Source organism: Urocampus carinirostris, chromosome 13, assembly GCF_059441175.1.
Source record: "Urocampus carinirostris isolate Australia breed hairy pipefish chromosome 13, RoL_Ucar_1.0, whole genome shotgun sequence".
In the NCBI taxonomy this organism is placed as follows: domain Eukaryota; kingdom Metazoa; phylum Chordata; class Actinopteri; order Syngnathiformes; family Syngnathidae; genus Urocampus; species Urocampus carinirostris.
In genome coordinates this window covers 20,333,061-20,358,591 of record NC_142361.1, presented here as the reverse complement: position 1 = coordinate 20,358,591, position 25,531 = coordinate 20,333,061, and the positions used below count along the sequence as shown (strand labels likewise).

General features: G+C 39.5%; 1 protein-coding gene and 1 pseudogene across 5 annotated transcripts in view; one reads left to right on the top strand and one right to left on the bottom strand.

The window, feature by feature from the left end:
* Positions 1–24,997, top strand: part of ikzf1 (IKAROS family zinc finger 1 (Ikaros)) — a 29,802-nt gene extending 4,805 nt beyond the window's left edge. Inside the window, exons 2-9 of one of the 5 annotated variants that reach the window (XM_088350798.1) lie at positions 3,483–3,536; positions 3,633–3,746; positions 11,701–11,970; positions 16,829–16,996; positions 19,122–19,247; positions 19,676–19,810; positions 20,677–21,016; positions 22,096–24,997. In XM_088350798.1, coding sequence (XP_088206924.1) covers positions 3,483–3,536; positions 3,633–3,746; positions 11,701–11,970; positions 16,829–16,996; positions 19,122–19,247; positions 19,676–19,810; positions 20,677–21,016; positions 22,096–22,456 — 1,568 coding nt within the window. In that variant the 3' untranslated portion in view covers positions 22,457–24,997. The remainder of the gene's footprint in view (positions 1–3,482; positions 3,537–3,632; positions 3,747–11,700; positions 11,971–16,828; positions 16,997–19,121; positions 19,248–19,675; positions 19,811–20,676; positions 21,017–22,095) is intronic. The other 4 variants (XM_088350793.1, XM_088350796.1, XM_088350795.1 and 1 more) reach the window with 4 other exon arrangements.
* LOC148354016 (U2 spliceosomal RNA) lies at positions 7,174–7,312 on the bottom strand (annotated as a pseudogene).
* Positions 24,998–25,531: the final 534 nt, after the last annotated feature.

Sequence of the window (25,531 nt, the reverse complement as noted above, 5' to 3'; positions counted from 1 at the left end):
CTCGTCCCCGGCACACCCCACCTCCACATGCACCACCGCACATTTCCTGACTATCAAGCGAGTGCCATACTTTCTAGACGTCTTTGCAAGAAGGTTTTGGCTGAAAGTCGCTCTCCTGACGCACCATCTGCCCAGAAATAAGGCCTCGGCAGACATCCCTGCCCTCTCCTCCATCACCAGTGTTGGGCGCTTTTCTGGAAAATTGTAGTTATACTTACCCGTTACTTAATTCAAAAAGTAACTCAGTGACCTCACTTATTATTAACACCAAAAAGTAGCGGGAAACCCCAAAAGTAACTATCTAAATACAAATCATCGAATATACTTGCACAGAAACCGATCCCCTGAAACTGTTTTGAAATAGCTACATAATAAAAGAAAAAGATAAAAACGTGAACCCTTCCTTTTTCTAGGGTTGGTCAATCTTGTGCGCTTGCCATCAGACACTTAGCTGAGACACTCCATATCTATTTTGTCTCGGGCGTCAAACCACTCAGAAATCTCCTCCATTTCTAGGTATTCTCCAAGAAATTTTCTTTTTTCTCCATTGATGGCATATTGCATAGATGATTTTACGAATGAAATTACCATATTTCAGCACACAATTACCGTAAAGTCTACCGTATAATTATTTAATCCTGCTTGCCATACAATTCTGACATAGATGTAAGTATCTAGGTAATTTTTATCAAATGGTATGATTTTTTTTTTTAAATAAACGCAAACCAAATTCTCTCTTTGGCTGCTAGAGGGCACTGTTCTGTTTGAAGAACGTGGTGAGTTGGTTCAAGTGTAAAACTGCATTCATTAAACTGTTAAAAAAAGCCAGTTAACACATTAAATGCCAAACATTAGAATTTTTTCCCATTGTTTTTCAATAAATGCACACTATTTTTACGTGCAAAACACCATCTGTCTCCAGAATACTATAAAAAAAAACATGTGCTTGTTAAAAACCAGAAAATGTTACCAAAACGGAAATCAAATTAGATCATTGGAGCGGTTTATTCACGCACAAGGACTAGTCTCGTTTTAAAATCAAGAAGCAGTAGACTGTGATACTAGACTCGGGTCAAGATTTTTTACTTGTTGTTTAAATTTGAAAAAGTTGTTCATGTTTCTTAGAGCACAAAAGTGGTGGTTTAACGCTTAATGCAGTAGTTTTGGCAGGTCTTTAAATGTGCATAGAAAACATGCGTTGTCCTCTGTGATTATAATATATAGGGTAAATAGCCAAAGTGGGCAGATTGATAAAGCATAATACTCAAAAAAAAGCTAACAATCTGGAGTTTACATTCTATAACTGATCCAGCCAGACTGAGAACCGAAAGTCTGGATCCGGCCCCAGGGCTAGACGGAGTTTGATATCCCTGAATTAGAGAATGTTTTGGTACATGATTTGCATTTAATGAGTAGTGGAATAAGGCAATAAAGCACCGTGTATTTAAGACCGTAGTGTCACTAAATATTATCACAATAACGTGTTTCAGTACTGGTTACAGAGAAAAGTTATTGTGTTCAATGACCCAACAGCTGACCTTTCCCCCCCGTCTGCAAAAAGCTCCTGACTTGACTCCGCAAAATGTGTGCGATATTGCGACACACAAGCCCAGGTCGCTTCCCGCTATTTGTTCCAAGCGCGTGGAGCCATCTGCTAGCGAAACAGGAAGGCCTGCGTTCGGTTCCCCTTCTCCCTGGGGCTTGTTTCGCTATTTTCAGGAGCTTGACTCTCTCCACCCACTAGCCCCCCACCCACTTCACGCGGCTGTTTGGACCAGGCTCCTTGAAGGCCGCCGGGCCCATCTGCTTGAGGCTTGAGGGCCTTCAATTATTCATGGGGCCACAAGCACTGGTGACTCCTTAGAGCAGGGGTCCCCAAACTTATAACTTTTTCTTTCTCTGATGAGGCGCTGGGGTCAGTTTGTAACCGAAAAAGTATGACACATGCAGAGAACCACAATAAAATAACCTTTCCAGATTCTTCAAACAATAAAAGTAAGAACATAATTAATAATAATATTAACTAAAAATGAATCACTCTGTAGCGTGTGTGCGGCACAGTTCTGAGGTCGTGGGAACCTCCTGAGTGGGTTCAAATCCAGCTCCCGGCCTTACTGTGCGGAGTTTGTATGTTCTCCCCGTGCTTGAGTGGGTTTCCTCCGGGCACTCCGGTTTCCTCCCACATTCCAAAAACATGCATTTCAGGTGAATTGGCCGGTCCAAATTGTCCCTAGGTGTGACTGAGCGAGTGAGTTGTCTGTCCCCGTGTGCCCTGCGATTGGCTGGCAACTAGTCCAGGGTGTCCCCTGCCCACTGCCCGATGATTGCTGGGATGGGCTCCAGCATCCCCGCGACTCTACTGAGGATAAGCGGTGCAGCTGATGAGATGAATCACTCTGTGGGTTCTTCACAGAAAAATACCGATTGTCTGTGGAACATAGACTTTCTGTGGTACTGTGCACAGTCTTTACACATCCAAGTTCAACTTAGTTGTTAGAGCACTGGACCACCGGTGGAATAGATAACATGCGAAAAGGCAATAGATTTTATCTCATCATAACACTCTTGAATGTTAATTTTGTTGTGCGTTTCACTTAACATTCGCCTCTGGTATTTTGAGTAAAAAAGGTGTGATAATGAGATGTCATCTATACTGGTAGTCAAGTGGTAAGAGTTCAACACGCTCACCAAGATCTGAGTTTAGGTCCTATTACAACGAAATAGGCGTACCCAGATTTTGAGTCCCTATTTGGGTTCACGAATCCCTTAACCGCAGGGGTTGTCGAGGCACCACTGAGGACACAACTCTAGACAGCTTTCTCCACTGCAGACGGTACCTGGTTTTTGGACCTGGCAAAGTTGGCACCGAAAAAGTGCGATATACAAGTTTAGCTACAATAAATGAAAAACCGTAGGCTGTAGCTTGGGTGCACCTGTGTTACAGTGTCAGCCCTGGCATAGGAGCACCAGACAAGACCAGAGAGAACTTTTCCATTTCAAACTCTCCTCCTTCCTGTTGCGTTTGACTCCTCACCTTCACTTGCAATCTATTCCGCCGCCGCCACTGTGTCAATCCGACTGACACCCCCGCCTCGTCGCTCCTCTTTTGGGTCGCAAACTCATTCGTGCGTGCGAAGTAAATTAGAAAGAACATGAGCGTGGATCAGCTGAGCGCAGCAAGCAACCGCATCCCGGCTGACCCGAGGCCAGTTAATTTTCTGCTTAATTTTGCGGCGGTCACTTTGCATTTTTTGAGATGATTACGTGGCAGGAAATTAACAATAAATAACAAATGTGGTGCGAAAGGCTGTTCCCTTTCCGTGATCTCGGGCTCCTGCCTGTAATGGAATTGTCTGAGATTCTTTGCAAAGTAATGTCATCGACAAGGGTGATCTCACCCCGCACCAACTTGGTGTAACATTTCCTCTGCCTACTCTTGATTTAATGTTCACACTTTCACATCTCAATCTGTCTCCCATTAGAATACTTGCACCGCATGGAGACCGAGGAGGCCCAGGAAATGGCCCCAATGGCAGGTAAAAGGCCGCTACCCGATGGAGCGCTAACGTGCAGAAAACAGCTTTAAAACCACCACGGAGTAATTTGCCGCTTTCTTATGTATGTGACGGCAGGTCGAGACAGCCCCACTGCAAACGAAGCGGCCGAGGAGGCGGACGAGCCCATGGCGGTCCCGGAGGACCTGTCAGCAGGCTCCGCACATCAACAGCACAACAGAGGAGACAAAGGTAGAACTTGACTAGATCCTACACAAATCATTTTAGAAATCAGCCTGCCCTGGTTTGCCCATAGATTGCTATAAAATCCTCTTTAATTATGTACAAAGTGTCCCCTAAAATATGTTTACATTTTGGCAGCTGATAACTCAGTTATTTATTCTTTATGTATAAACTGAACCCATTGAACTGAGGGATGGCAGCCAGAGGTGACTTTGAAGAAAGGACATTTTATGTAAAATGCCATTACAAGTATGAAAACACAGTGGAAGTGCAAATTCACCTTAGGAGGGAGTTTAACCAAGAACCACCTAAACTAGTTCCCATCACTCGAATCATGGATAATTTTGATGGAACTGTTCAGGACGTCCATAAGAAGTATTCCGGAAGACCAGGTCCCAAAAATTCCTTGCGACGAGCTAGTTGTATGGTAGGCATTTCAAAATCATCTGTTAATCGCATCATGATACGTCAATGGAGAAGTTACAAAGATTAGTCCATGCTCTCAATGCTCCTGAATACATTTCCTTTCTTCTAAGACAAGTCTGGCAGCCGTCACTCGGTTCAATGGGTTCAGTCTATAAAGAATAAATAAATAATTGATTTATCAGCTGCTAAAATGTGTATACATTTTTTGGAACACTAACTACATTAAACCATAGGAGCTATTTATATTGTTGCCATTACAATGAAAGGATCATGTAAGTGAGATTGAAATTTTCTTTATCGCCATTGATAACAATGTCCCGAACATTGTTTGCACTATTGGATAAACATGTACCAAAAGCCCTGAAAGAGAAAATAAGATTTTAAAAAATGTTGCGATGAATTGGCAAATATTTGCAAGGTAGTGTTTGTGGACTGAAGTTGTAAGCGCATCAAAACAATAGTAAAATGAAAATAATTCTGACACCATGATATTTCCAAAATAAGAGTGGCGAAATAAAACACGTTTTTTTCTGTTGTTATTGACCAATTTACCAACAACTGGATTGATTGATTCATTGATTGATTGTCTGAATGATTGACTTATTGATTGATTGATTAATTGATTGATTCATTGATTCATTGATTCATTGATTCATTGATTCATTGATTCATTGATTCATTGATTCATTGATTCATTTGTTTAGAAGGAGACAATAACATTTAACAAATGTATGTTTGTTATCAATATGTTGAAACTGAAAAATAAAATAAAATTATTGATAAATCCTAGCAAATAAGTACACAATTAAAAAAATATCCTGTTGAGAAAAACTACATACTGGGTAGACCAAAAAAATACAAGGAGAATAAAATATATGTTTTGTTGGCAGATAGAATTGAAATTAAAACATGTTAGAAAAATCCAACTCAAATGTAGTTTTCATTTTATATTTTCTAATTTTGGCCAATTGGGCTATTAATTAACAGTTTTTTTCAAGGGGACATTTTACTGTTCATGGTATCGGTAGTTTAGACTTTTATATTGTTAAGTTAGCATTTCTGAAAGATGCCAATTCATAATTCGTATTTGAATTAAAAATATGACACTGCCAAATGTCGGTCTATTATTAAAGCTATTGCTCATGTTAAATAATAATTTATACAAATATACTTCTAATGTTTAAATAATTGGCATACATTTTAACAGCTACTTTTCAAGGAAAAGTTATTCCCAAAGCAACAATTAAGTCTAAATCATGTCAGCTTTAAAAGTCTTACATACTTAACCTCTCAAACATCAAGTGAGACAACTTTGAATACCCTGGAGTAATGAGAGTATCTAGATAAAACGGGAAGGCTGCATTTAGGTCACTGGCAAAAAAAAACTCGCGATCCATGGTTGTAATTAATAAGCCGAATCTTAAGGAATAGCTAATGTGGCCTTGATTTGAATTTGTCAACATCAAGCCAGGCAATATCACGGTGAAGCTACGGATGCTTGGGAGTTCCCATCAGTGCATATTTACTTCAAGTCTTCCAACAAGGATGAAGTACTGATATCCACTTTACAGGGAATATTTGTGTAGATTTGAACAGGGCATATTAATGTCTTAACAAAAGGGACTAGGATAGAGTTCAGTAATGACAGGGAAAGGATAAAAACATGGATAGATTTTCAATCCAGAATTGCGCTTATGAAAGAAAAACAAACTTTCTTTCCCATTCGTGTTTCTCCAATTTTTCAGATAACGGCGAAGATTAGCAGTGAGAAATGAAAAGTGAGAGGAAACTGAAATAGGATGTGTAAGAGTTTCCTCAGAATCTAGTTGCTGTCAGGCGGTTTCAACATCTCGGGAGATAAAGAGTTTAGGAACAAGGCCAACTAGCTTGAAAGAATTATTGCACCCTTACAGCACCAAGAATCTGGAACGGCAGTAGGACAGAAACAAACACAAATAATGCTAAAGTAATAGAGTAAGTAAGATCTGTATATTGCCTATTTGGTGAACTCTTTGCCATAACGCAGTCCATTTTTAATTGTCTCGCTACATCAAGGATTTGCATTTTGCATTGTGTTCTGCAGTTTGATCGGCTAAGCAGTCTCTCTGCTTAATATTATAACGTGACAATATTTATTTTGTAAAAACAAAACAAAAAGGTTTTTAAATAAAAGTATAAGCCTGTAAAAGGGTTGGTTCTTTGGTTTCAATGTGCGTAAATAAACGTTTTAGATTCTAAAGTATTTGTAAAAAAAAATGTTTCTTTTTTACGAATTTCACCAATCATTGGTTCTTTTTAGAACGTAACTCCCTTAATAAATGTGGGTTCACTCTATTTCGGTTTTTAAGGCCATAGACTGCTGATTTTTTCCAATCCTTGAATTAAAATGACATATTGCTATATTGACATTCTGCGTTTGAGCACACAAAACTAACACAAACTAACATTCTCCATACTTACTAGGACATATGTCTTCCAAGCAAACTTAAGCAATAACTTAAGATTAGTTACTGTAAGCGTTGGCTTAGTATTAGCTTAGCATTATCACATTTGCATAAAGTAAACATATGAAATGAACACAAACACCACAAAGAATGTTTTTCGAACTAACAAAAAAGAACCGTAAACAGTGAAAGCCATTTAAACTCACACACATTCTTAATATGCTTTCATTCGGGCTGCTTATGTCTGAATTAAATTTAACTGATACCTCAAGTGAATGCTTGATATCCTTTTTCTATATTTTCTCCTTCTTTAGTATCGCAAAAAAACAAAAACAAACACCTTGGGCTTGTAGTATATCAACCAAAAATACATGCAAAATCTGAATAACTTGCTCAATACTTGGGGGGGGGGGTTGTAGAGGGTTATTGTTCTGTATTCTTTATCAATTATCCATTATCCGTCATCAGTCAAACCATAATACACAGCAAAGCCAAGAGGCCGAGACACTTGTTCCCAGCCAAGAGGCTGAGTCAAGGTCCTAACCACAGGGCCAAGCAGCGATCAATGCTAATGCACCGTTCCCGGAGGTACTGCAATACCGGGCCGATGCGTGGAGAGGACAGAGCAAGCTCTTATTCCATCTCCCAATTGCAAAAATAAACTGAGTATGGTGCACAGTGTTAGTACATAACGACCACAGTTATGTCTTTCATTGAAGCACACAGTCTCCAATCCAGAACTCTCACTCTCTCCCCTGCCAGGTAAAAAGATGATTTACCTGCAATATTTGCATTTTATGGTCCATTACTAGGGCAAATAAGGCAACAGTTGTAGCTAACATGTATATTGTAAGTCTTTGTTTTGTACGGAGCTGTGGAATTTTTGCAGAAAAAAGAAAATGTGAAGAAATCAAGTCAGTCGTCCGATGTTTGTTTAGCAAGTTAGCCTGAGTTAGTGTTTATAATTCATTACTTTTCTTTAAGGCCACAGTTCTTTGTGGCACCAACAAAGAAGAAAACATAACGACCAAGAAATCTAGCATTTAAATAAAGGCATCGGATGGACCAAATGGTTAACATAGAATAATGCAGTACTGTGTTACTGTAGTACTAGAATCAGTCTGCAAAAAAAAGCACATTTCTATGTACGTAACTGTAATATCGGTGACATTGGGATTTCAATTGGACTTTTCACTGCATTTAAATGCAGTACTCAGTGATTAAATGTGTGTCAGAGACAAATTCATTGGTGGGAAAATTGTAGATATTTCCATTTTTATGACAATACTGCACATCATACACATTTTGCTCAGGCACTAAAGCTTGGCATGATACTAACCACTTCTGATATATGATTGGCAACTGACAATGAGTAGCCTAAATGTGTCAGAAGTTGGCATAGGACTGAAGGTTTACTTTGCTGTTTTGAAGAACATACAAAAACGTAGATGTGAAAAAAGTTGGAGTTGAGCAGACGGTTCCACTAGCTTGCACACTGCCTTGTAACAGGAACCCCGAGCAGGCTCCGCGTGTTTCCACACATCAGACACTTGCTCTCTAACTTCCCATATCTGCTATCTATCGACACCAAAATGTGCCAATGACTTCTGCCACGGGCCCGCTTCTCCTTTGTTTGCAGATCGAGGATAATTGTTTATCCACAAAGAGTCGGCAACCTTTTATTGTTGTGAGGTTTGATTCACGACTGCGGCTCGTGACACGAGCTTCCCAAAATGAGCAAATCAGAATATGCAACCTAGACATGTGCTATTCAGAATCAAAAAGCCTTCTTCCTATTCCCGGTTCGTTTGCAACTTCCTCATGTCCACGAGGAAGGCCGTGTCCACGGTTCCCCTCTGTCTCGTCCACAGAGTTCGGTTGGTTGCTCACATTAAGCATTTACAATGCAAGTAATATTGAACATATTTGAGCTTTAATAAGGGTGAGGAAAATAATGATTGGGCGTTATAATAGCTGAACCTGAAACAAACCATATTTTGACTGTCATGTAAAAAAAAATCATAAAATTGTTTTCTTGTTTTTACTCATTTTAATCTCATATTGGTTTATTATAGGGACACTCTGTATTATATAGTTGCTCCTAGACGTAAACAAAAACAATGTTGATGAAAAAAGACAATATTTATGAGCAAAAAATATATAGTGGATATCTATTTCCTTTAAAGAGTTATTTAAATCATGTTGTAAATATGATGATATTAAATGCATTTTGTTTTAATGTTAAAAAATATTTAAAATTAATTTTAGGGTGGAATATTTTTTCCCCCGATTTTTCCGCAAAAAAATAATAATTTTGCAGTTTGTTTCAATTGACTGGGACAATATGCATTACACTCATACTAAAATGTATATTAAAAATTTAGATTAAAAATTTAGCACAAAAAAATAGTTTTCATTTCATCCCAGTTAATAGCATGCGTTACAAAATTCCCCAAATTGGTCACTGAAAAAAAGAGGCACTTTTTTTATTTTGTTTTACCTAAAGGTTTTTAGAGTTCAGGCTTTTGATATTATCATTTTTAATGTAGAGTCTTACTGAAACAATTTAGCAAGGGATCAAATGTGATGGTTACATTTCGAATTGTGTTGTCTACCTAATCCTGCCATCAGAAAAGAAAATATGAGAACAACTTTCATTAAAAATACAGTACGTTTTACGTTTTAAGAGAGTAAATCAAAGTGAGTGGGAAAAAAAAGAAAAGTCAACCTGTTTCAGTTACAATGTTTTACAAGTCCTTTCCCATGCTTCCCTTTCTGACACTTCTCCATAATTCTTGGTATTTCAGTTAGACAGGCCCTCTTTCTGAAGCTTCCCCTTTTCCATGGATTCCAAAGTGTTTCACGATTTCCACTTCTTCCTCTTTGGTTGTCAAGAGTTTGAAGCGTGGGGAAATCAGGCTGTGAGCATGACACGCAAACCGCAGATCAGGGGCTTGCAAGATATGTCGGACGTTTCTCTTAATCGAGGCTTCTGCTGCGAAAGACGGAGGAGCTCCAAGTCGAATAGAAAATGTGTGATCATGCCCACAAAGCACACACCTACATGCACGCTAATTTGCTGATTTTGACTGATGGAAAATCAGCACAAACTCCTGTGTGTGTGTGCATCATACATTCGTTTCACACGACTTCCTGTGTCTCTGTTTCCTGTTGATCTCGCTGTCATTTGTTTCACTAAAGTACGATGGTGTGTGATGATCTCATCGTCGACATCTTTGTACACACAGCTTGCATCTGTACCTCATTTTCTCTAGTGCAGCAGTTCAGTTTGATCATATCGAACTTTGGATTTCTAAAGCAATGAGTGTTAACTGATGCTAATTGACTGAGCAAGACAGAATGAGTCCATTGTGAGCCATAGAGCAATCTTGGTACTCATTCTTTTTAGAATCTGTAATCAATAAGATAAGGTTTTTGTTTAAAATAATTTGTTGGAAGGCTTTAAAACGTTTTAGCCAAGCTACGACTTATAATACAGAAACACCTCGCTGCTCTGCGCTTGGTTATCAGGTTCACTGGTCTGTTGATTAATATCGTGCATTGTGTTTTGCATTCTGATCTGCTAAACAGAGAAAGATGCTTTCTATCTCCAACAATTTGGAGCTCTCCACCCGCTAAACCTGCTCAGTAGCCAAATGTGGGCTTGGCGCCTCCTAGTAGCTGCCTGGTGCTTTTTCAAAAATGTTTGATTTCTGTTGGACATAACTGGAATATAAAGCGTGAAGTGAAGTGCATATTGAACCTTAATTCATTAAGTTGTGCAATAAAATAGCAAAACTAATCAGAAAAAAATTAGAGTACAGAAGTTATTTGTAAAAAAACAAACACGTTTTTAGAGTATAGTACTTTGATTTGATGATCAAATACATGAGCGTGTAATTTGGGTTTGTTCTTAAGTAATAATAATTAATCAATTAGATAAAAAAAGGTTTCTGTTATCCCCTAACCACTCGGGTCGTAGCAGCACCACTTCCTGTGTTGTGTCTTGGTCAAGTAGAGCCTGGTGGCGCCCATACGTCTACAGATTTTCATGTTTGGTTTAGGGTTTGGATTAACCAAATAGATCATGTTAGGCAAGATCAGTGGTCATAATACTGTTTTTGTAGTACTGGCACGTCAAACATACGACCTGCGGGCGGGATTCGACCCATTGGATGATTCAATGCGGCCCGGCATAAATTTCTGAGTATGTAAAAAAAAAGTGATTCTCTAGGCTATTTTGTTCAAAAGATATATACTTTTTTAATTAATGCTCCTTCTGGCAGCCAAAGGATATACTATCCGCTTCAGTAGGCCCAGCCTAGTAGTTTGATCTGATCTAGTCTAATTTTAGTTCGATGCACTACTGAAACCTTTATTTTGTATTTATTTTCATCTATTTTGAACCAATACAAGAATTAAGGCACTCATTGCTCCTAATTGAGTTTGTATAGTGTGGTGAGTCGGTTCATGTTAAAACTGCATTCACTCAACTGTTAAAATAAACCAGTTATTACATTCAGTGCCAAACATAGAAATCATTTTTAAGCCAATTTTTGGTAAATAAATGTGTTACCCTCAGAGAAGATCCCTTGTCATGCGTGATTAGAATATATAAGATAGGCTACTAAAGTACACTGGATGATAAAGCATAAAACTGAAAAACAAAGATTAAAAATTGGGAGTTTACATTATTTTACTGATCCGGCCCGCCTCAGAACAGCAAGTTTGGAACCACCACCAAAGCCATCTAAGACATCCCTGGTGTAGCTCATGAGTTCAGATAGTGGATATGCAAATGAGAAATGTTTGCTGATATAATAGAATGTGGTCCATTTAAACTGGACAGTGGGTCCATTATTCTGCAAGAAGTACTAAGCGATGTCCATAGACACCAATTTGAAATCCTGACATATACAAGAAAGAGTTGACCAGGTAAATGTGACATAACAGGAAGCTTGAGCTTTTTACATCGTCATGATCTGATAACACCTAATAGTTAATAGCCTGCCCATCTAGTTCACGACATCATGACCGAATCTTGCTCTTCTTCTAAAACGTGGCCCTTCCCCTGCCCCTGCCCTCTTTTCCAGCCTGTAACATTAAAGTTGAGGCTCGCAGTGACGAGGAGAATGGGCTGTCCTGTGACATGAATGGCACGGAGGAGGAAGAGTGCGCGGAAGACTTGCGCGTGGTCCATTCCTCGGGGGCCAAAGTGAACGGCTCTCAGTCGAGTCCCGAAGCCAAGGTCTTCTCCCCGGCCGGCGGCATCCGGCTGTCCAACGGGAAGCTCAAGTGCGATATCTGTGGGATAGTTTGTATTGGCCCCAATGTGTTGATGGTGCACAAGCGAAGCCACACTGGTAAGCGACCTCCAGTACGTAATGCCAACAATTTTGCACCTGTAGTCGTTGTGTAGCGAGGTTCTAGTTTTCAAAATGGCGTAATTGAAAAATCAAACCAGTATAATACAGTGACTGGACAGTAAGATTATCCTGTACCCTATATTTGATCCCAAATCAGGGCTTACTTGTTCTCTTAGATCCCTCCACTCCCCAACACTTACCGCTTGGTCCCCTTCTTGTCGAAAGGGGCTCTTTAAAGCAGCCAAGCCCCTGCTGTTGGGCGTCACAGGGTCCAATTAGGAGATATTCAGACCATAAGAGCAAATAAAAAATGTCTACTTTAAGCTAGTTGTTTGTGATATCATAAGGACCGACATTGTCTCCAACCTGATTGTGAACAACATGGTAATTTTGCCAAAATAGTTCTTTGATCCAAATAACTATATATAAGGAGCAGTTTGACCAAAAACTGCTGTAAAATACGTTGTTCCATCCAAGGGCATTGGGTTGGCTTGGATGGAGGGACATGTCCCCACCAATATTGAGCAAATTGCTTTCCCCACCCCAATATTATGTGATCACTTAAAAAATACCCACCATTGGCAAGACCAAACCTACGCCCTTGGTTTCAGCTGTCTATCTTGTAGGAGTCTTAAGCCGTGTCTTCATCGGTGTATACCACAACTTCAGACTCACATTTCCCATCATATTCAGCCAATGTAGAATTGGATCTTTTCTAACATTTATTGTGTGACAATTCTATTCATACAAATCAACATTCACAACTTTGAATTACAGTACAAAGAAGTCAGTACACAGGGTTGCGGGGGTGCTAGAGCCCATCCCAGCTATGTTCAGGCTGTGGACAGGGGACACCCTGAACCAGTTGTCTACCGGAAAAAATCAACAATAAACTGAGTATGTGGTCAACACACTCTGCAAATACGTGTCTGTCAAACCAAAACATGATAATAATAACTTCCTGGTCCTGGCAGAAACCCTTGTTGATGTACTTTCCTATTTACGTGATCAGACACCTGATTGACAGCAAAAGCCTACCATACAATCGACACCACATCATCCAATACCACGAATAGCCTTTCACCTTTAACTTAACAATATATGGTGATAATAACCATCATATCAAATCAGAAATCTTTAAGTATGACTATTACATTCGTCCATACTTGGACTTCTACATTGTTAGTTGGGATGGATGATAGAAGTTACCCAAGTGGATCGAATGTTGTATTTTACATATTTCCTCAGACCTTAAAACATCAAAATAAGCCTGTTCCTTCATTCATGGGTAGGTAGGTATGTAGGTATGCATGTAGGTAGGTAGGTAGGTAGGTAGTTAGGTGGGTAGGTGGGTAGGTGGGTAGGTGGGTAGGTAGGTAGGTAGGTAGGTAGGTAGGTAGGTAGGTAGGTAGGTAGGTAGGTAGGTAGGTAGGTAGGTAGGTAGGTAGGTAGGTAGGTAGGTAGGTGGTAGAAGTAAGATCTTGGGCCCAGGCCCAGGCCTGAACCCGACCTATACCCAACCCGAAGTTCGGGTCGGGTTCGGGCTTAAAATGTCCATCATCAAGTTGGGCCGGTCGTGCTTCTCTCGCACCTATCTTTTTTCTCCCTTCGTGTAGGATCTACACAGCATGCACTTACTTTTACTCAAGTAATTATTTAGATAAATAAAATGCTTACCATCAGTTTAACCCCAAATCACCAAATCAATTCTCATCCTCGGTGTTGGGGTAAAGAACGCGTTGCTTCCTCCTCCCACCTCCCTCACGTCAGACGTCATTTCCGTTTCTCGCCAATATCTTACCAGCTTTTCAATCTTACTTTTTGCTTTTTGGCCAAATATTTAACTATTTGCATATTGTAATCAGTACAATATGATTTTCTTTTCTTTGCCATTTTCTTTAGTTTCACTTTTGTTCGCTGCACGTCGCCGAGCTGCGGCACTTTGGCGCCAAACCGTTTATTTAGGCCGTGCACTTGCAGTGCACCTCGATATGAGGGACTCTGCGCCAAGTAAACCCCAAACTGCGTAGTTCAGCCTAAAAGCATGGTCCTGTGCTGAAATACGCACGGCCGAAGTAAAGCTTCGTGTTTACTTTGGCGGCAAATTAAAGCTTTGGGTTCATCAAATGAAGTTAATCTGTCGAGTTTGGGGGGATTCGGGTTTATATACCCGTGACTTGGGTCGGGTTGGGCTGAATTTTTAAGGCCCGATCTTACCTCGAGTAAGTAGGTGGGTAGGTAGGTAGATGGACAAACTTTCCAAATTGCGTCAATGTTTGCTGCTCAGTATTAGCGTGCTCAAAAGAAGATGAGTGCCATAAACATTACGTTACCACAATGTTGCGCAATCAAGCAAAGAAAATAACCTAAAAAAAAAGTTTTACTTTCACAGCAATTAAATGGGATCTCTGTGCAGTCACAAATATATCTAGCTATTAAAAGTTTTTTTTTCTTCTTGAAAAATCGTGAATTGATATTCTATCATAATAAACGAAAACCAGCGGTGGGGAACGTTTCTGAAAAAGGCACTTAACTGTCATGCTGTAGAAACTAATGACACTCAAAACGGAAGAAAGGAACAGTAGACTAATGTAAATGAAAGTACAATAAAGGATATAATGAAGTGCTTCCTATTTGAATAGAAAATATTCAGTGCTCGAGTCTTTGCTCCTGAAATGCATTTTTAATGAATTTCCCCTTTCGATATTTTTGCTGCTTCACTGGTGACTCTTATTTTATTGAGGTGGAGGCTTTGAAGGAAAAAAAAAAAACGGTCTGTATTAAAAGGTTCTCACAGAATGCCACAACACTCGGTGTGGCTGGATATTGGTTTATTCCAGGAGCGCTGATCAGGAAGACTGGCTCTCGACACAAAGTGTTTCCTTCACTTTATTCAAATGAGGCTGAATTTGCATTGTGATGCGCCGCTCTTATTTTAGAGACCAAGAAGAGGAAAAAAATGAGATTCTCGTATCAAATTGACCCAGGCAATGGTGCATTACGGAACTGCCAGCCTGAGTCTGAGAGGCTCTTGTTCGATCAGAGCACCGGGAGTTGATGGCCCAGAGGGGGTGCATGGAAAGATGGGGCGTCACCGTGGAACAGCCCTCACCCCACTCCATTATCTCTTTTGCTCTATTTCATGCTTGTAACTGTGACCTCAAATTCCTTGCAAACTCTATTAGACGACGATCTACAGAGAACTCTGGGTGAAAAAAAAAAAAAAAAGCTTTCCTCTTTTTTACAATGTTATAGCAGTGTTATAACATTGGTATTACCAAGTTGCTTGTTTTGTAGCTTTTGAAAGTATTAGTCGAACAATCGGGTGATTAGGATTTTTTTTCTCTTCAATTTAGCATGAAGTCGATTCAATTATGAGGCAAATGATGATATATAAAAGAAATGGGTACAATGAAAAATACATTTTTATTGAACACACACAAAATCCGGGCAGCACGGCGGCGCAGTGGTTAGCGCTTGTGCGGCACAGTTCATGTCATGGGAACCTGTCATGGGTTCAAATCCAGCTCCGGACTTCCTGTGCGGAGTTTGTATGTTCTCCCCGTGCTTGCGTGGGTTTCCTCCGGGCACTCCGGTTTCCTCCCACATTCCAAAAACATGCATTTCAGGTGAATTGGCCGGTCCAAATTGTCCCTAGGTGTGAATGAGCGAGTGAGTTGTCTGTCCCCGTGTGCCCTGCGATTGGCTGGCAACCAGTTCAGGGTGTCCCCTGCCCACTGCCCAGAGATGGCTGGGATGGGCTCCAGCCCCCCCGCGACCCTAATGAGGATGAGCGGTATGGCTAATGAGATGAGATGAGATGAGATAAGACACAGAAAATCCGTTTAAAAATTAAATAAAACTCTAAAATCACTTGGGCACAGTGCTCGGTCAGTAAAACAAAAATCCATTTAAAAAAAATGCCAATTTTTAGGCACAGGCAGATAAATAATACATTTTTGGAATGCTATTGTTGAGGAAGTCTGGGGGTTGGACTTAATAAGCACATGCTTCTTCCTACTCCTTTCCGAAAATGTACGTTAACATTGTTTGAGCCTGGGTCAATTTGTTGGTTTGTTTTTGCTTTTGTCATGTTCCAAATAAAAGTTTCATTCATTCAAAAATCAGTTTGAAATGTGTATCCCTGTAAACCAAGAACAGGCTCATTAGCAGCAGTACAACAGTGAATAAAACAAATATTATGTGCATTTTGTGAAGTACATTCAATGGTCAACTGCAGTTTGTAACAAAAGTACTTCTTGATTCTCAACACTTGCAAATTAAAGCTTTTTAACAATTGACATTTGTTTTTCGGATTGCATCCATTTCAATTCAAAGACATTTATCAGGCACAGTGTGGAATTACGCTCAAACACTCTTTTATAACAAAATATAAGCATATTAAATGTGCAATGTTTGTCATCAAAACTGTATGGGTGAGTACGTTACTTAAATCTCATCGAGGCGAGGCAGACACTATTTTGGTCAACTATCCGACATGCTCTTTAAATGTTGGTGCGTTTCCTATCTATCGCCATGATACGCATGGTCTGCTTTGCAAACTTTGCAATTAGTCTTCTTATTGGCCAAATGCGGGTTAAAATGCTCAAAAACCTTGGAAGTTTTGGTACACGTAGTTGACGCCAACATCTCTGTATGTTTATGTTACCACTTCAGACAGAGACGCTATTGGCTATTGCACATAGCGTGACTCTCAGCAGGGATTATTTTCATCTAGAGATGCCTCATTCTTTTGGAAAAACTATTTATTGTTGACTATTTTTTTTTTTGATACATCGTCAACTAGTTGTTGCAGCCCTACCTGACGGTATTTGCTATGTGCTCTTGCTCACAGGGGAACGTCCTTTCCAGTGCAGCCAGTGTGGCGCTTCTTTTACCCAGAAGGGCAACCTCCTCCGGCACATTAAGCTCCACTCAGGAGAAAAACCCTTCAAGTGTCATCTTTGCAGCTACGCCTGTCGAAGAAGGGATGCGCTCACCGGACACCTGCGCACCCACTCCGGTGAGTAACTTGAATTTTTCTCTTGAATTCTGAAGTTCAGCATTTTATTTAAAAGTAAGGGATGACTTTTTGAAGACGGATTTATTTTATTTAGTTATTTTATCTTTGTTTTATATTCAGAATTTAGTATCTAAGATACATTTCATATAGTTATATAGTCTTCCTTGCCCAATTTTCAAAAAAGAGACCATTGTAAAAAGTATGTTGGCACAGGACTCTTTACTCCACAGTACTCTTATTGTTTGTCAACGCAAAATTCACATTTTATGCTGGGTTTTTAGGTATTTGGGTGTAAATATATTACAAACTTTTAAATCGCTTAAAAAAGAATGTCACTTGCATTGGTTACTCTTATAGGCTGATATTATTCACAGAAAACGATTGCTTTGGCTCTAAAATACGGACGCCCATTGAGCATCTGACCTAAAAACTAGACATTTAGTTCAGCTATGTTGCATCTTAGCCTTCTTTTAAATGTCAGCATAACTTTTTTTTCAATGTTTCATGCAAATTTCACTTTTTTCATGATGTATGATGAGGCCTGTACAGTTAAAGAAATAAGTATTTGAACACCCTGCTATTTTGCTATTTCTCCCACTTAGGAATCTGGCGGCGTCTGATATTTTCATTGTCCACTGTGAGAGAGATAAACTAAAATAAAAATCACAATGCATGATTTTTTTAACAATTTATTCGCGTGACACAGCTGAAAATAAGCATTTGAACAACTGTGTTGCATCTAGGATTCTGACCCTGAAAGACCTGTTAGTCCGCCCATTAGAAGTCCACCTGCACCCCATGTATCATCCTGAATCAGATGCACCTATTTGAGGTCATTAGCTACATAAAGACACCTGTCCACCCCATACAATCAGTTAGACTTTAACTTGTAACATGGCGAAGACCAAAGAGGCAAAATTGTACACCTCCAAAAGGCTTGAAAGGGCCGTGGAGCAATTGCCAAGCAGCTGGGTGAAAAAAGGTCCACTGTTGGAGCAATTATTAGAAAATGGAAGAAGCTAAACATGACAGTCACTCTCAATTGGAGTGGAGCCCCATGCAATATATCACCACGTGGGCTCTCAATGATTCTAAGAAAGGTGAAGAATCAGCCCGAAACTATACGACAGGATTTGGTCAATGACCTGAAAAAAGCTGGGACCACCGTTTCCAGGGTTACTCTTGGTAATGCACAAAGACGTCAGAATTTGAAACCATGCATGGCACAAAATAGTGGTTTCGTTGGAAGCATATCAGGGTTCTAGCAGGGCCCAGCCAGTCTCCAGACCTGAACACAATGGAAAATCTTTGGAGGGAGCTCAAACTCTATGTTTCTCAGCAACAGCCCAGAAACTTGACTGATCTAGAGAATATCTGTGTGGAGGATAACATTTGACCTCTGTAATAGCAAACAAAGGCTACTGTACCAAATATTAACATTCATTTTCTCAAGTGTTCAAACACTTATTTGCAGCTATATTACACAAATAAATTGTAAAAAAAAATATGCATTGTGATTTCTGGATTTTTCTTTCTTTTCACAGTTGACATCTACCTACAATGAAAATTTCAGACCCCTCGTTGATTTCTAAGTGGGAGAAATAGCAAAATAGCAGGGTGTTCAAACACTTAGTTGCTTCACTGTATAAATAAGGTTGAGTATAAAAAAGTGTCATCAACTATTGCAAACATAAAGTTTAGCATATTTTTCTTCAAATCTTATGAAATGCCATAAAAGTGCTTTAACATGAAACTAGCATTTATGTTCACGCCTATACAGGATAAGGTCTTCAAACTGATATTTTCAAGGAGGGATGAACTGTATATCATGTTTACTGGGTAAATACCTTGTGGGTCAGGCTTTTTTTGACCCGATGCAAAACAACAATTTGTGTGATTTCCCAACATTTTCACATGATACTATAATATTTTTATCTTGTAATATATCAAGGAAGCCTGAGTCCTTTTTGACGTTCTGTCTGTTGTTGGGGAAGAATTGTTTTTCGTGCCAGTAGCATGGATAGCTACTTTAAACTACATTTCAGAAAACTAAGAAATGTTTGTCTACAATGTTTTCATTTTTGTTTTTGGAATACATATTTTATTTGTTTGTGTTTTTTCTCAGTTGGAAAACCCCACAAGTGTGCTTACTGTGGGCGGAGTTACAAGCAGCGCAGCTCTCTGGAGGAACACAAGGAGAGATGTCACAATTACCTCCAGTGCATGGGCCTGCAGAACAACATCTACTCAGGTTAGTATCTCTTCTTCACATTCACAAATATATATACAATTTATTTGTTGATTAAAAACTGGAGCAGTACAGTTTCACTAACAATCAAATATAAAGAAATAAATCCCAAATATATGTATTTGTGCAATTACTTTTTGTAATGACTGTTCAACAGCCATAACAAATTCAATTCAACTTTGCGTGACAAAAACAAACTCAGTTTTTTTTTTGCAATGATTCTTGTAAACCCAAGAAGAAATCAGTACATTGCACTGTTATCTATACTATGATATACCTTTATAAATACACAATCTGTGACATAAGTGATATCCACTAAAAAGGTGTTCCTGTCAGCAAAAAAAATAAACAAAACAGACCTATTACATTACAACTTTTGGCAATTATGGCTATTTTGACACTAAAACCTCCTTCTCTGTCTTGCTTTCCAGTAGTAAAGGAAGAAGGCAGCCAAAATGAACAGAGGGAAGACTTAAACCAGATGGGATCTGACAGAGCTTTGGTGCTAGACAGGCTAGCTAATAACGTAGCTAAGCGTAAAAGCACTATGCCACAGAAGTTTGTGGGTAAGGGCTGAAATCTGCTTCCTTTGTGTCAATATATTTACAAAAAAACACTGGATGTCGTGAATTGTTGTTAGCTTGCTGATACGATCACGAATACTATTGTATAGGGCTGGAGTATGCGTCAAATCACAATTTTTGGTCTCACCATTAGCCCTCTACCATGTGGCAAGAGACTTGCATGCCTCACTCTGCATTTGCAGACGCAATGCACAGGACTACATTACTTACTACCCTTGAATAAAAGCATTAAAAGATAAGTAAACCTTCAAAGAGTCCTTGCAAATGAATACTAGATGGCTTGATTTCGTGTTAGTTTGCAAATACTGTCACAAATTTTTGTTTGTGGCTGAGGAGTGAGCCAAATCAGAATACTTGGTCTCGCTATCGCCCTCTGCCATGAGGAAAGAGATTTGCGTGCCTCACTCTGCATCTGCAGAAGGTCAGCATAGTGATGCATTACATAGTAACTGTATTAAAATATTCATAAAATGATGTGATAATTCTGCAATTTTGAAAAGGAAAATCCTAATTTGTGAAGTTAAATGAGAAAAACTTTATGAATTAATACATGTAACCATTCAATGTATCTTTTATTTTCTATTTAACTTTCTATCTAACTTGTCTAAAGCTTGTTTTGCTTCAACTTCAAAAACAAGGGTGTTTGTTTTTTTCTTGGCATTGGTGGGGACATTGCATACCTTTTTAAGTGATCAAATATGATTGGTGGAGACAAAATAATTGCTTGATATTGGTGAGGACACACCCCCTCCAGCTATGCCAAAAAATGAGAAAATGACGCAGCAAAATATGTTTCTCATGCATTTTTTGTTGTAAACATGACAACCAATATGTGTGTGTTTGCTCAGGTGAAAAGCGCCTGTCTGACATCTCCTACGATGGAGGACAAGGCGAGCTGATTCAGCCCCACGTCATCGACCAAGCCATCAACAGCGCCATCAGCTACCTCGGTGCAGAGTCACTGCGGCCTCTGGTCCAACCTTCCCCGACCTCCTCATCTGACATGGGCCTTGGCCACCTCTACCCGCTTCATAAAGCACCTCCAGAACCCCCATTAGCAACTGGACACAACCTGTCCGCAAAAGACAGCGCAGCCGAGAACCTCCTCCTCCTCTCTAAGTCAAAATCCGCCAGCGAGAAGGACGGCTCCCCAAGCCACAGTGGCCAAGATTCAACCGACACAGAAAGGTATACCCAAATTCCTAAACAATCAAAATGTGAGGAAATTCTTTAGCTATTTCATCAGTATATTCCAAATATTTTCCGACCTAATGCATTATGAGGCCAGCATGTATACTCTCTGTCATTCTGAGCTCTGACATCATCAGCGGAACATGAGCACCATAGCAAGGCAGTCACTATATTGTTTTACGTGTTAATTAGTCAAAAAGGTTACAAGTGTTTTATGCGAAGTTTTGGTAGGTTTTGTGTCACTGGTGAGAGCTGTAAGGGTCGGTACAGTAAACGCTGAGCTTCCAAAAAGGCTAACAGAAAAGAAAAAAAAAAACACTGAGGGACACCAACAAGGGGCTAACCAGGAACATCGCCGCGACCAAAAAAGGCGAGACAGGCCAACCAAAAAGACACGCAGTGAGCAGCCAGGCTAACTAAGAACTAACAACGAAAAGCAACGACTATGGTGACAGACGCAAAGCCGGCCGGTAACGAACAAAGCAAGGAAGACAGCAAAACCGTAAGCAATGCCAGGTTAGCCAACCAAACACACGCTGGGCAGCCAATGAGCACCAACCAAGAGCAAACAAAATAGGAAAGCCCTCGGCAGCCCCGATGCTAACGAGGAGCTAGACGGACAAAATTATACCAACCACGACACACGCTGCGAAAAACACAAATAAAAAGCCACAACCACTTACCTAAAAGGAGGCGAAAGCAAAGAAGGAACAGTGTAAACTTACCCAAAGCAGCTTTTGCAAGTCAAAGCACAAAACTCCGACAAAACAGTCACAATGCCCCGAGAGATGCAGTAAGGAAAGTTCAATTTTCTCCTACCAGTAATAATCAGTATGCAATTGCTGTTCACTGCAATCGGAGCTAGCCGTACATATTGTTTTAATGGGATTGGCCATTCTAAAAGTGTTGTGTTCCTTCAATGACGTCACAACCCTATAGGAAACAAGCCAGAGGGGTCAATTTTGAGATAAAAATGTTCGAGTCTCCCAACGAGTGGAATATTTTGCAACATATTTGCATAATTCGGGGAGGAATACTACATGTTCTATGTCTAATTGAAAACATTTTTTTTAAAGCAACAGCGGAGAGCGAGGTAGCGGGGCAGCCCCGGGCCTTATCTACCTTACCAATCACATCACGGGGGCACGTAACGGTGTGATGCCCCACGTAAAAGAAGAGCAGCGGCAGTATGAAGCCATCCGGGTCAGTGCCGAAATGGCCTCGGAGGGCTTCAAGGTGACAGCGGCGGACGGCGAGCAGGTGAGGGCGTACAGATGTGAACATTGTCGTGTGCTTTTCCTGGATCACGTGATGTACACCATACATATGGGCTGCCACGGCTTCAGAGACCCCTTTGAGTGCAATCTCTGTGGCCATCGCAGCCAGGACCGCTACGAGTTCTCCTCGCACATCACGCGAGGTGAACATCGCTACTGAAGAGAAAAAAACAACACATGCCTGCTCAGCTCTAAAATTAACGTTTTTTCCGGACTATAAGGCGCACCTAAAAACCCAAATTTGCCCAGAAATTTAAAGTGTGAGCCTTGTAATGCCGTGCTTATTATAATCCACAGAATACGGTAGGTAAGATTGGAAATGCATGCAGTAATAATGGAAATGACTTACTATACAAGATTTTCAGTTATACCGTAAAAAAATGATTGTGCAGGGATTGATCAAGTCGCTAAATATCACTCAACTAAATTGCAAAACATTCTATGCAACGGGAATCTGGAGACACATTGACAAGGCATTAGACCTGATCTCATCATTGCACTATTCTTACTCATGGTGGCAGGAACACTGATTTGCATAGTGCATTCTAATATTTTAAACAGTCTCTCCACTTTTTCAGCAAAGAAGATTTTTCAGAAATCTTTCAACAAAACAATACAAACTCTTTTATGTACACATACATATTACAGAGAGCTCATTGACACACAGTTGAAAAACTGGAAAGACTGTTTAACCTAGAATGCACTATGCAAATAATTGATGTGGCACCGTGAGTAAAAATAGTGTGATGATGAGATAATCTCTATTTCCTTTTTATGTCTCATTTGTACTGGTGGTCTAGTGGCAATGTATTGATGTTGTAACTGCCACTACTCAGGTCTGATTCCCATTGGATATATTGTTTTGTGAAATGAGTCGACTGCATATATGAATGCTTTGCATCAAAAATATACTTGTATATACATACTTTCTTACTGGAGTCTCAATTTTATGCACCCTAAAACTCACTGATAATAAATGTATGACAAAACTACAATATTTTGTGGGTCCGCCTTATAATCCTGTGCGCTTTATAGTGCGGAAAATAGTGTAATTTATGGATGTACGTAACTTTTAAAACGTACTTCATGTGTGATGTGTGACTTTTTGGATGTATGTCAAAGAAATTTAAAAATATGTTTTTTTAAAAAACAAAAAAAGGATAAACACATAATGGTAAACCGTGTTTTTAAAACCCCAGAGGACCCAGATATAGAAAAACAAAATATGTTTTTTTAACCACTTAGATGGTGTTTTAGCAGGGGTCGGGAACGTATGGCTCACGAGCCAGGGGTGGTTCTTCTCATGAGTACATTTGGCTCTGAGACAAATTTAACTTTTTTTAACGAATTTAGGCTGGGACTGCAACACCGTGTTTCTACTACCAGTGGTCAGAGCGCAGTGGGACTTTCCTACGTTTAAGATTAGTGGGAAGAAACGTAATTACAATGGTTTTCCTGTCTCTTAGCCAAAGAGATGCATCAGAATAGACATGCAAGTGTGACGTCTGCCTTTTCCATTTCCATTTTAAGAGTATAGTAAAAAAAAATGACGAATGATCGTTGATGCGAATGAGGGCTTTTAAGATGAATGTTATTACGTTTCAAAGATTTGCATGTCCTTCTTGTTTGTTGTATTTTGTGCGATTTATATAAAAGAACTCTGCTCGCTCCTAGTTATGAAGCCATTGGTCCAAATGTTATGAAATCATCTGACGTCACACAGTGAAATAAAATGCACGAAAGAATTACTTTTGGTCAAGAAATTAGGTTTGAAGGCTTTGTTTAATCTATTTTAAAGTCTTTAAATGTACTGTATGGTGTTGATTTTCACAGAAAAAAAATCTCAATATTTTGTTTTCAAGGCTCTTTGAGTCAAAAAGGTTCCTGACCCCTGTGTTTTAGGAAGCCTCTGGAGATGAAAATGAAGTGATTGCAAGAAACGAAAAAATTAAGAGGGAAGTTTTATAAGAACGCTGTAATATTTCAACACTCTGTCAATGGGGTAGCAGAATTTCATGGTTGTATTCATCGTCAAAACAGAAAGGTGCAAATGTTTTTACATCAGCAAGAAAACAGCACTGTATGACTGATTGCTAATAAATAACACAAATAATTCCGAAAGTGTTGTTTCTCAGCCAAACCTTTGCAAATGTTGTTGTGGGCCAGACTTCCTTACATTTGTCCCATCCAGAATCATTGGGAGTCTCAACAATAGCACCCAATTCAATTTTTAATCTAAAGAAAACCAACGCCAACAAGAAAAATGTTTACCGCTTTTTGGAAAAAATAAAAATGTTGCAATTTTACAACTCCGAGTCTTACCGGGCTAAACAACGTCACATCTTACAGTATGTAAATGTTGCATTGTGTGAATAGAAGTTTTTTGTCTTTCGGGGCAAATTGATTCTTGTTTTTTGACTTAAAAAACAACAACGCAATGATCTGTTCAAAAACACAATCAGACATGTAAATGTAACCAAATTGGTCGGGTTATTTTCTAGCCTGCATTCTTCTTTTATTTATATTACACTTTTTTCATATATCTTAGTTTTGTATTTATTAAAGTAATTTGTGTTTGTCAATAGAATAGTCCCTACTCATCTTGTTCAAGTATATTAAATGTTTTTTGTACAAAAACATGGAAATGTTACGTTGGATGCTTCTTTCATTTATGTCAAATTAGATTTGTTTTTTCACATGATTGTTGCCTATTTAGGCTAACGAAGCAAATACATCAATAAAAGATGTTTTTTTTACGAACAAGAATAGTGTTGTCTTTATTGGTTTTTCAATCAATTCTTCTTGTGTGATTGAAGTATTGAAAGTTTGAGCAGAATACTGTAATCCCTTGTTTATTGCAGTTGATAGGGACCAGAGCCTACCGCAATATGTGAAGATCCATTTTGTCCTCAACAACATTTGCGCTCAGCTGGACCCCGCTCCTCGCAATAGTTGACCAGGGATAATGAATTGTGAAAGAATGGGTGCTGTTTATTTTAGGTATAATAAACAGGAGTGAAAAAAAGAACTGCCATGCATGTCCAAAGGATTGCAACCAAAACAGTGCAGTTCATTTTAGGAGGGCCACATTGGCACGATTCAGCGCGCCCAACAAAAAATCTAATCTGCCGACTCCTGGTCTCAGGGATCGTCGACCAGGTAAAATTGATCGCAGCCGGAACATTTTATTTTAGGTGAGCAAGAACAGCACACCTCGCCCCCTGCTCACAGCAAT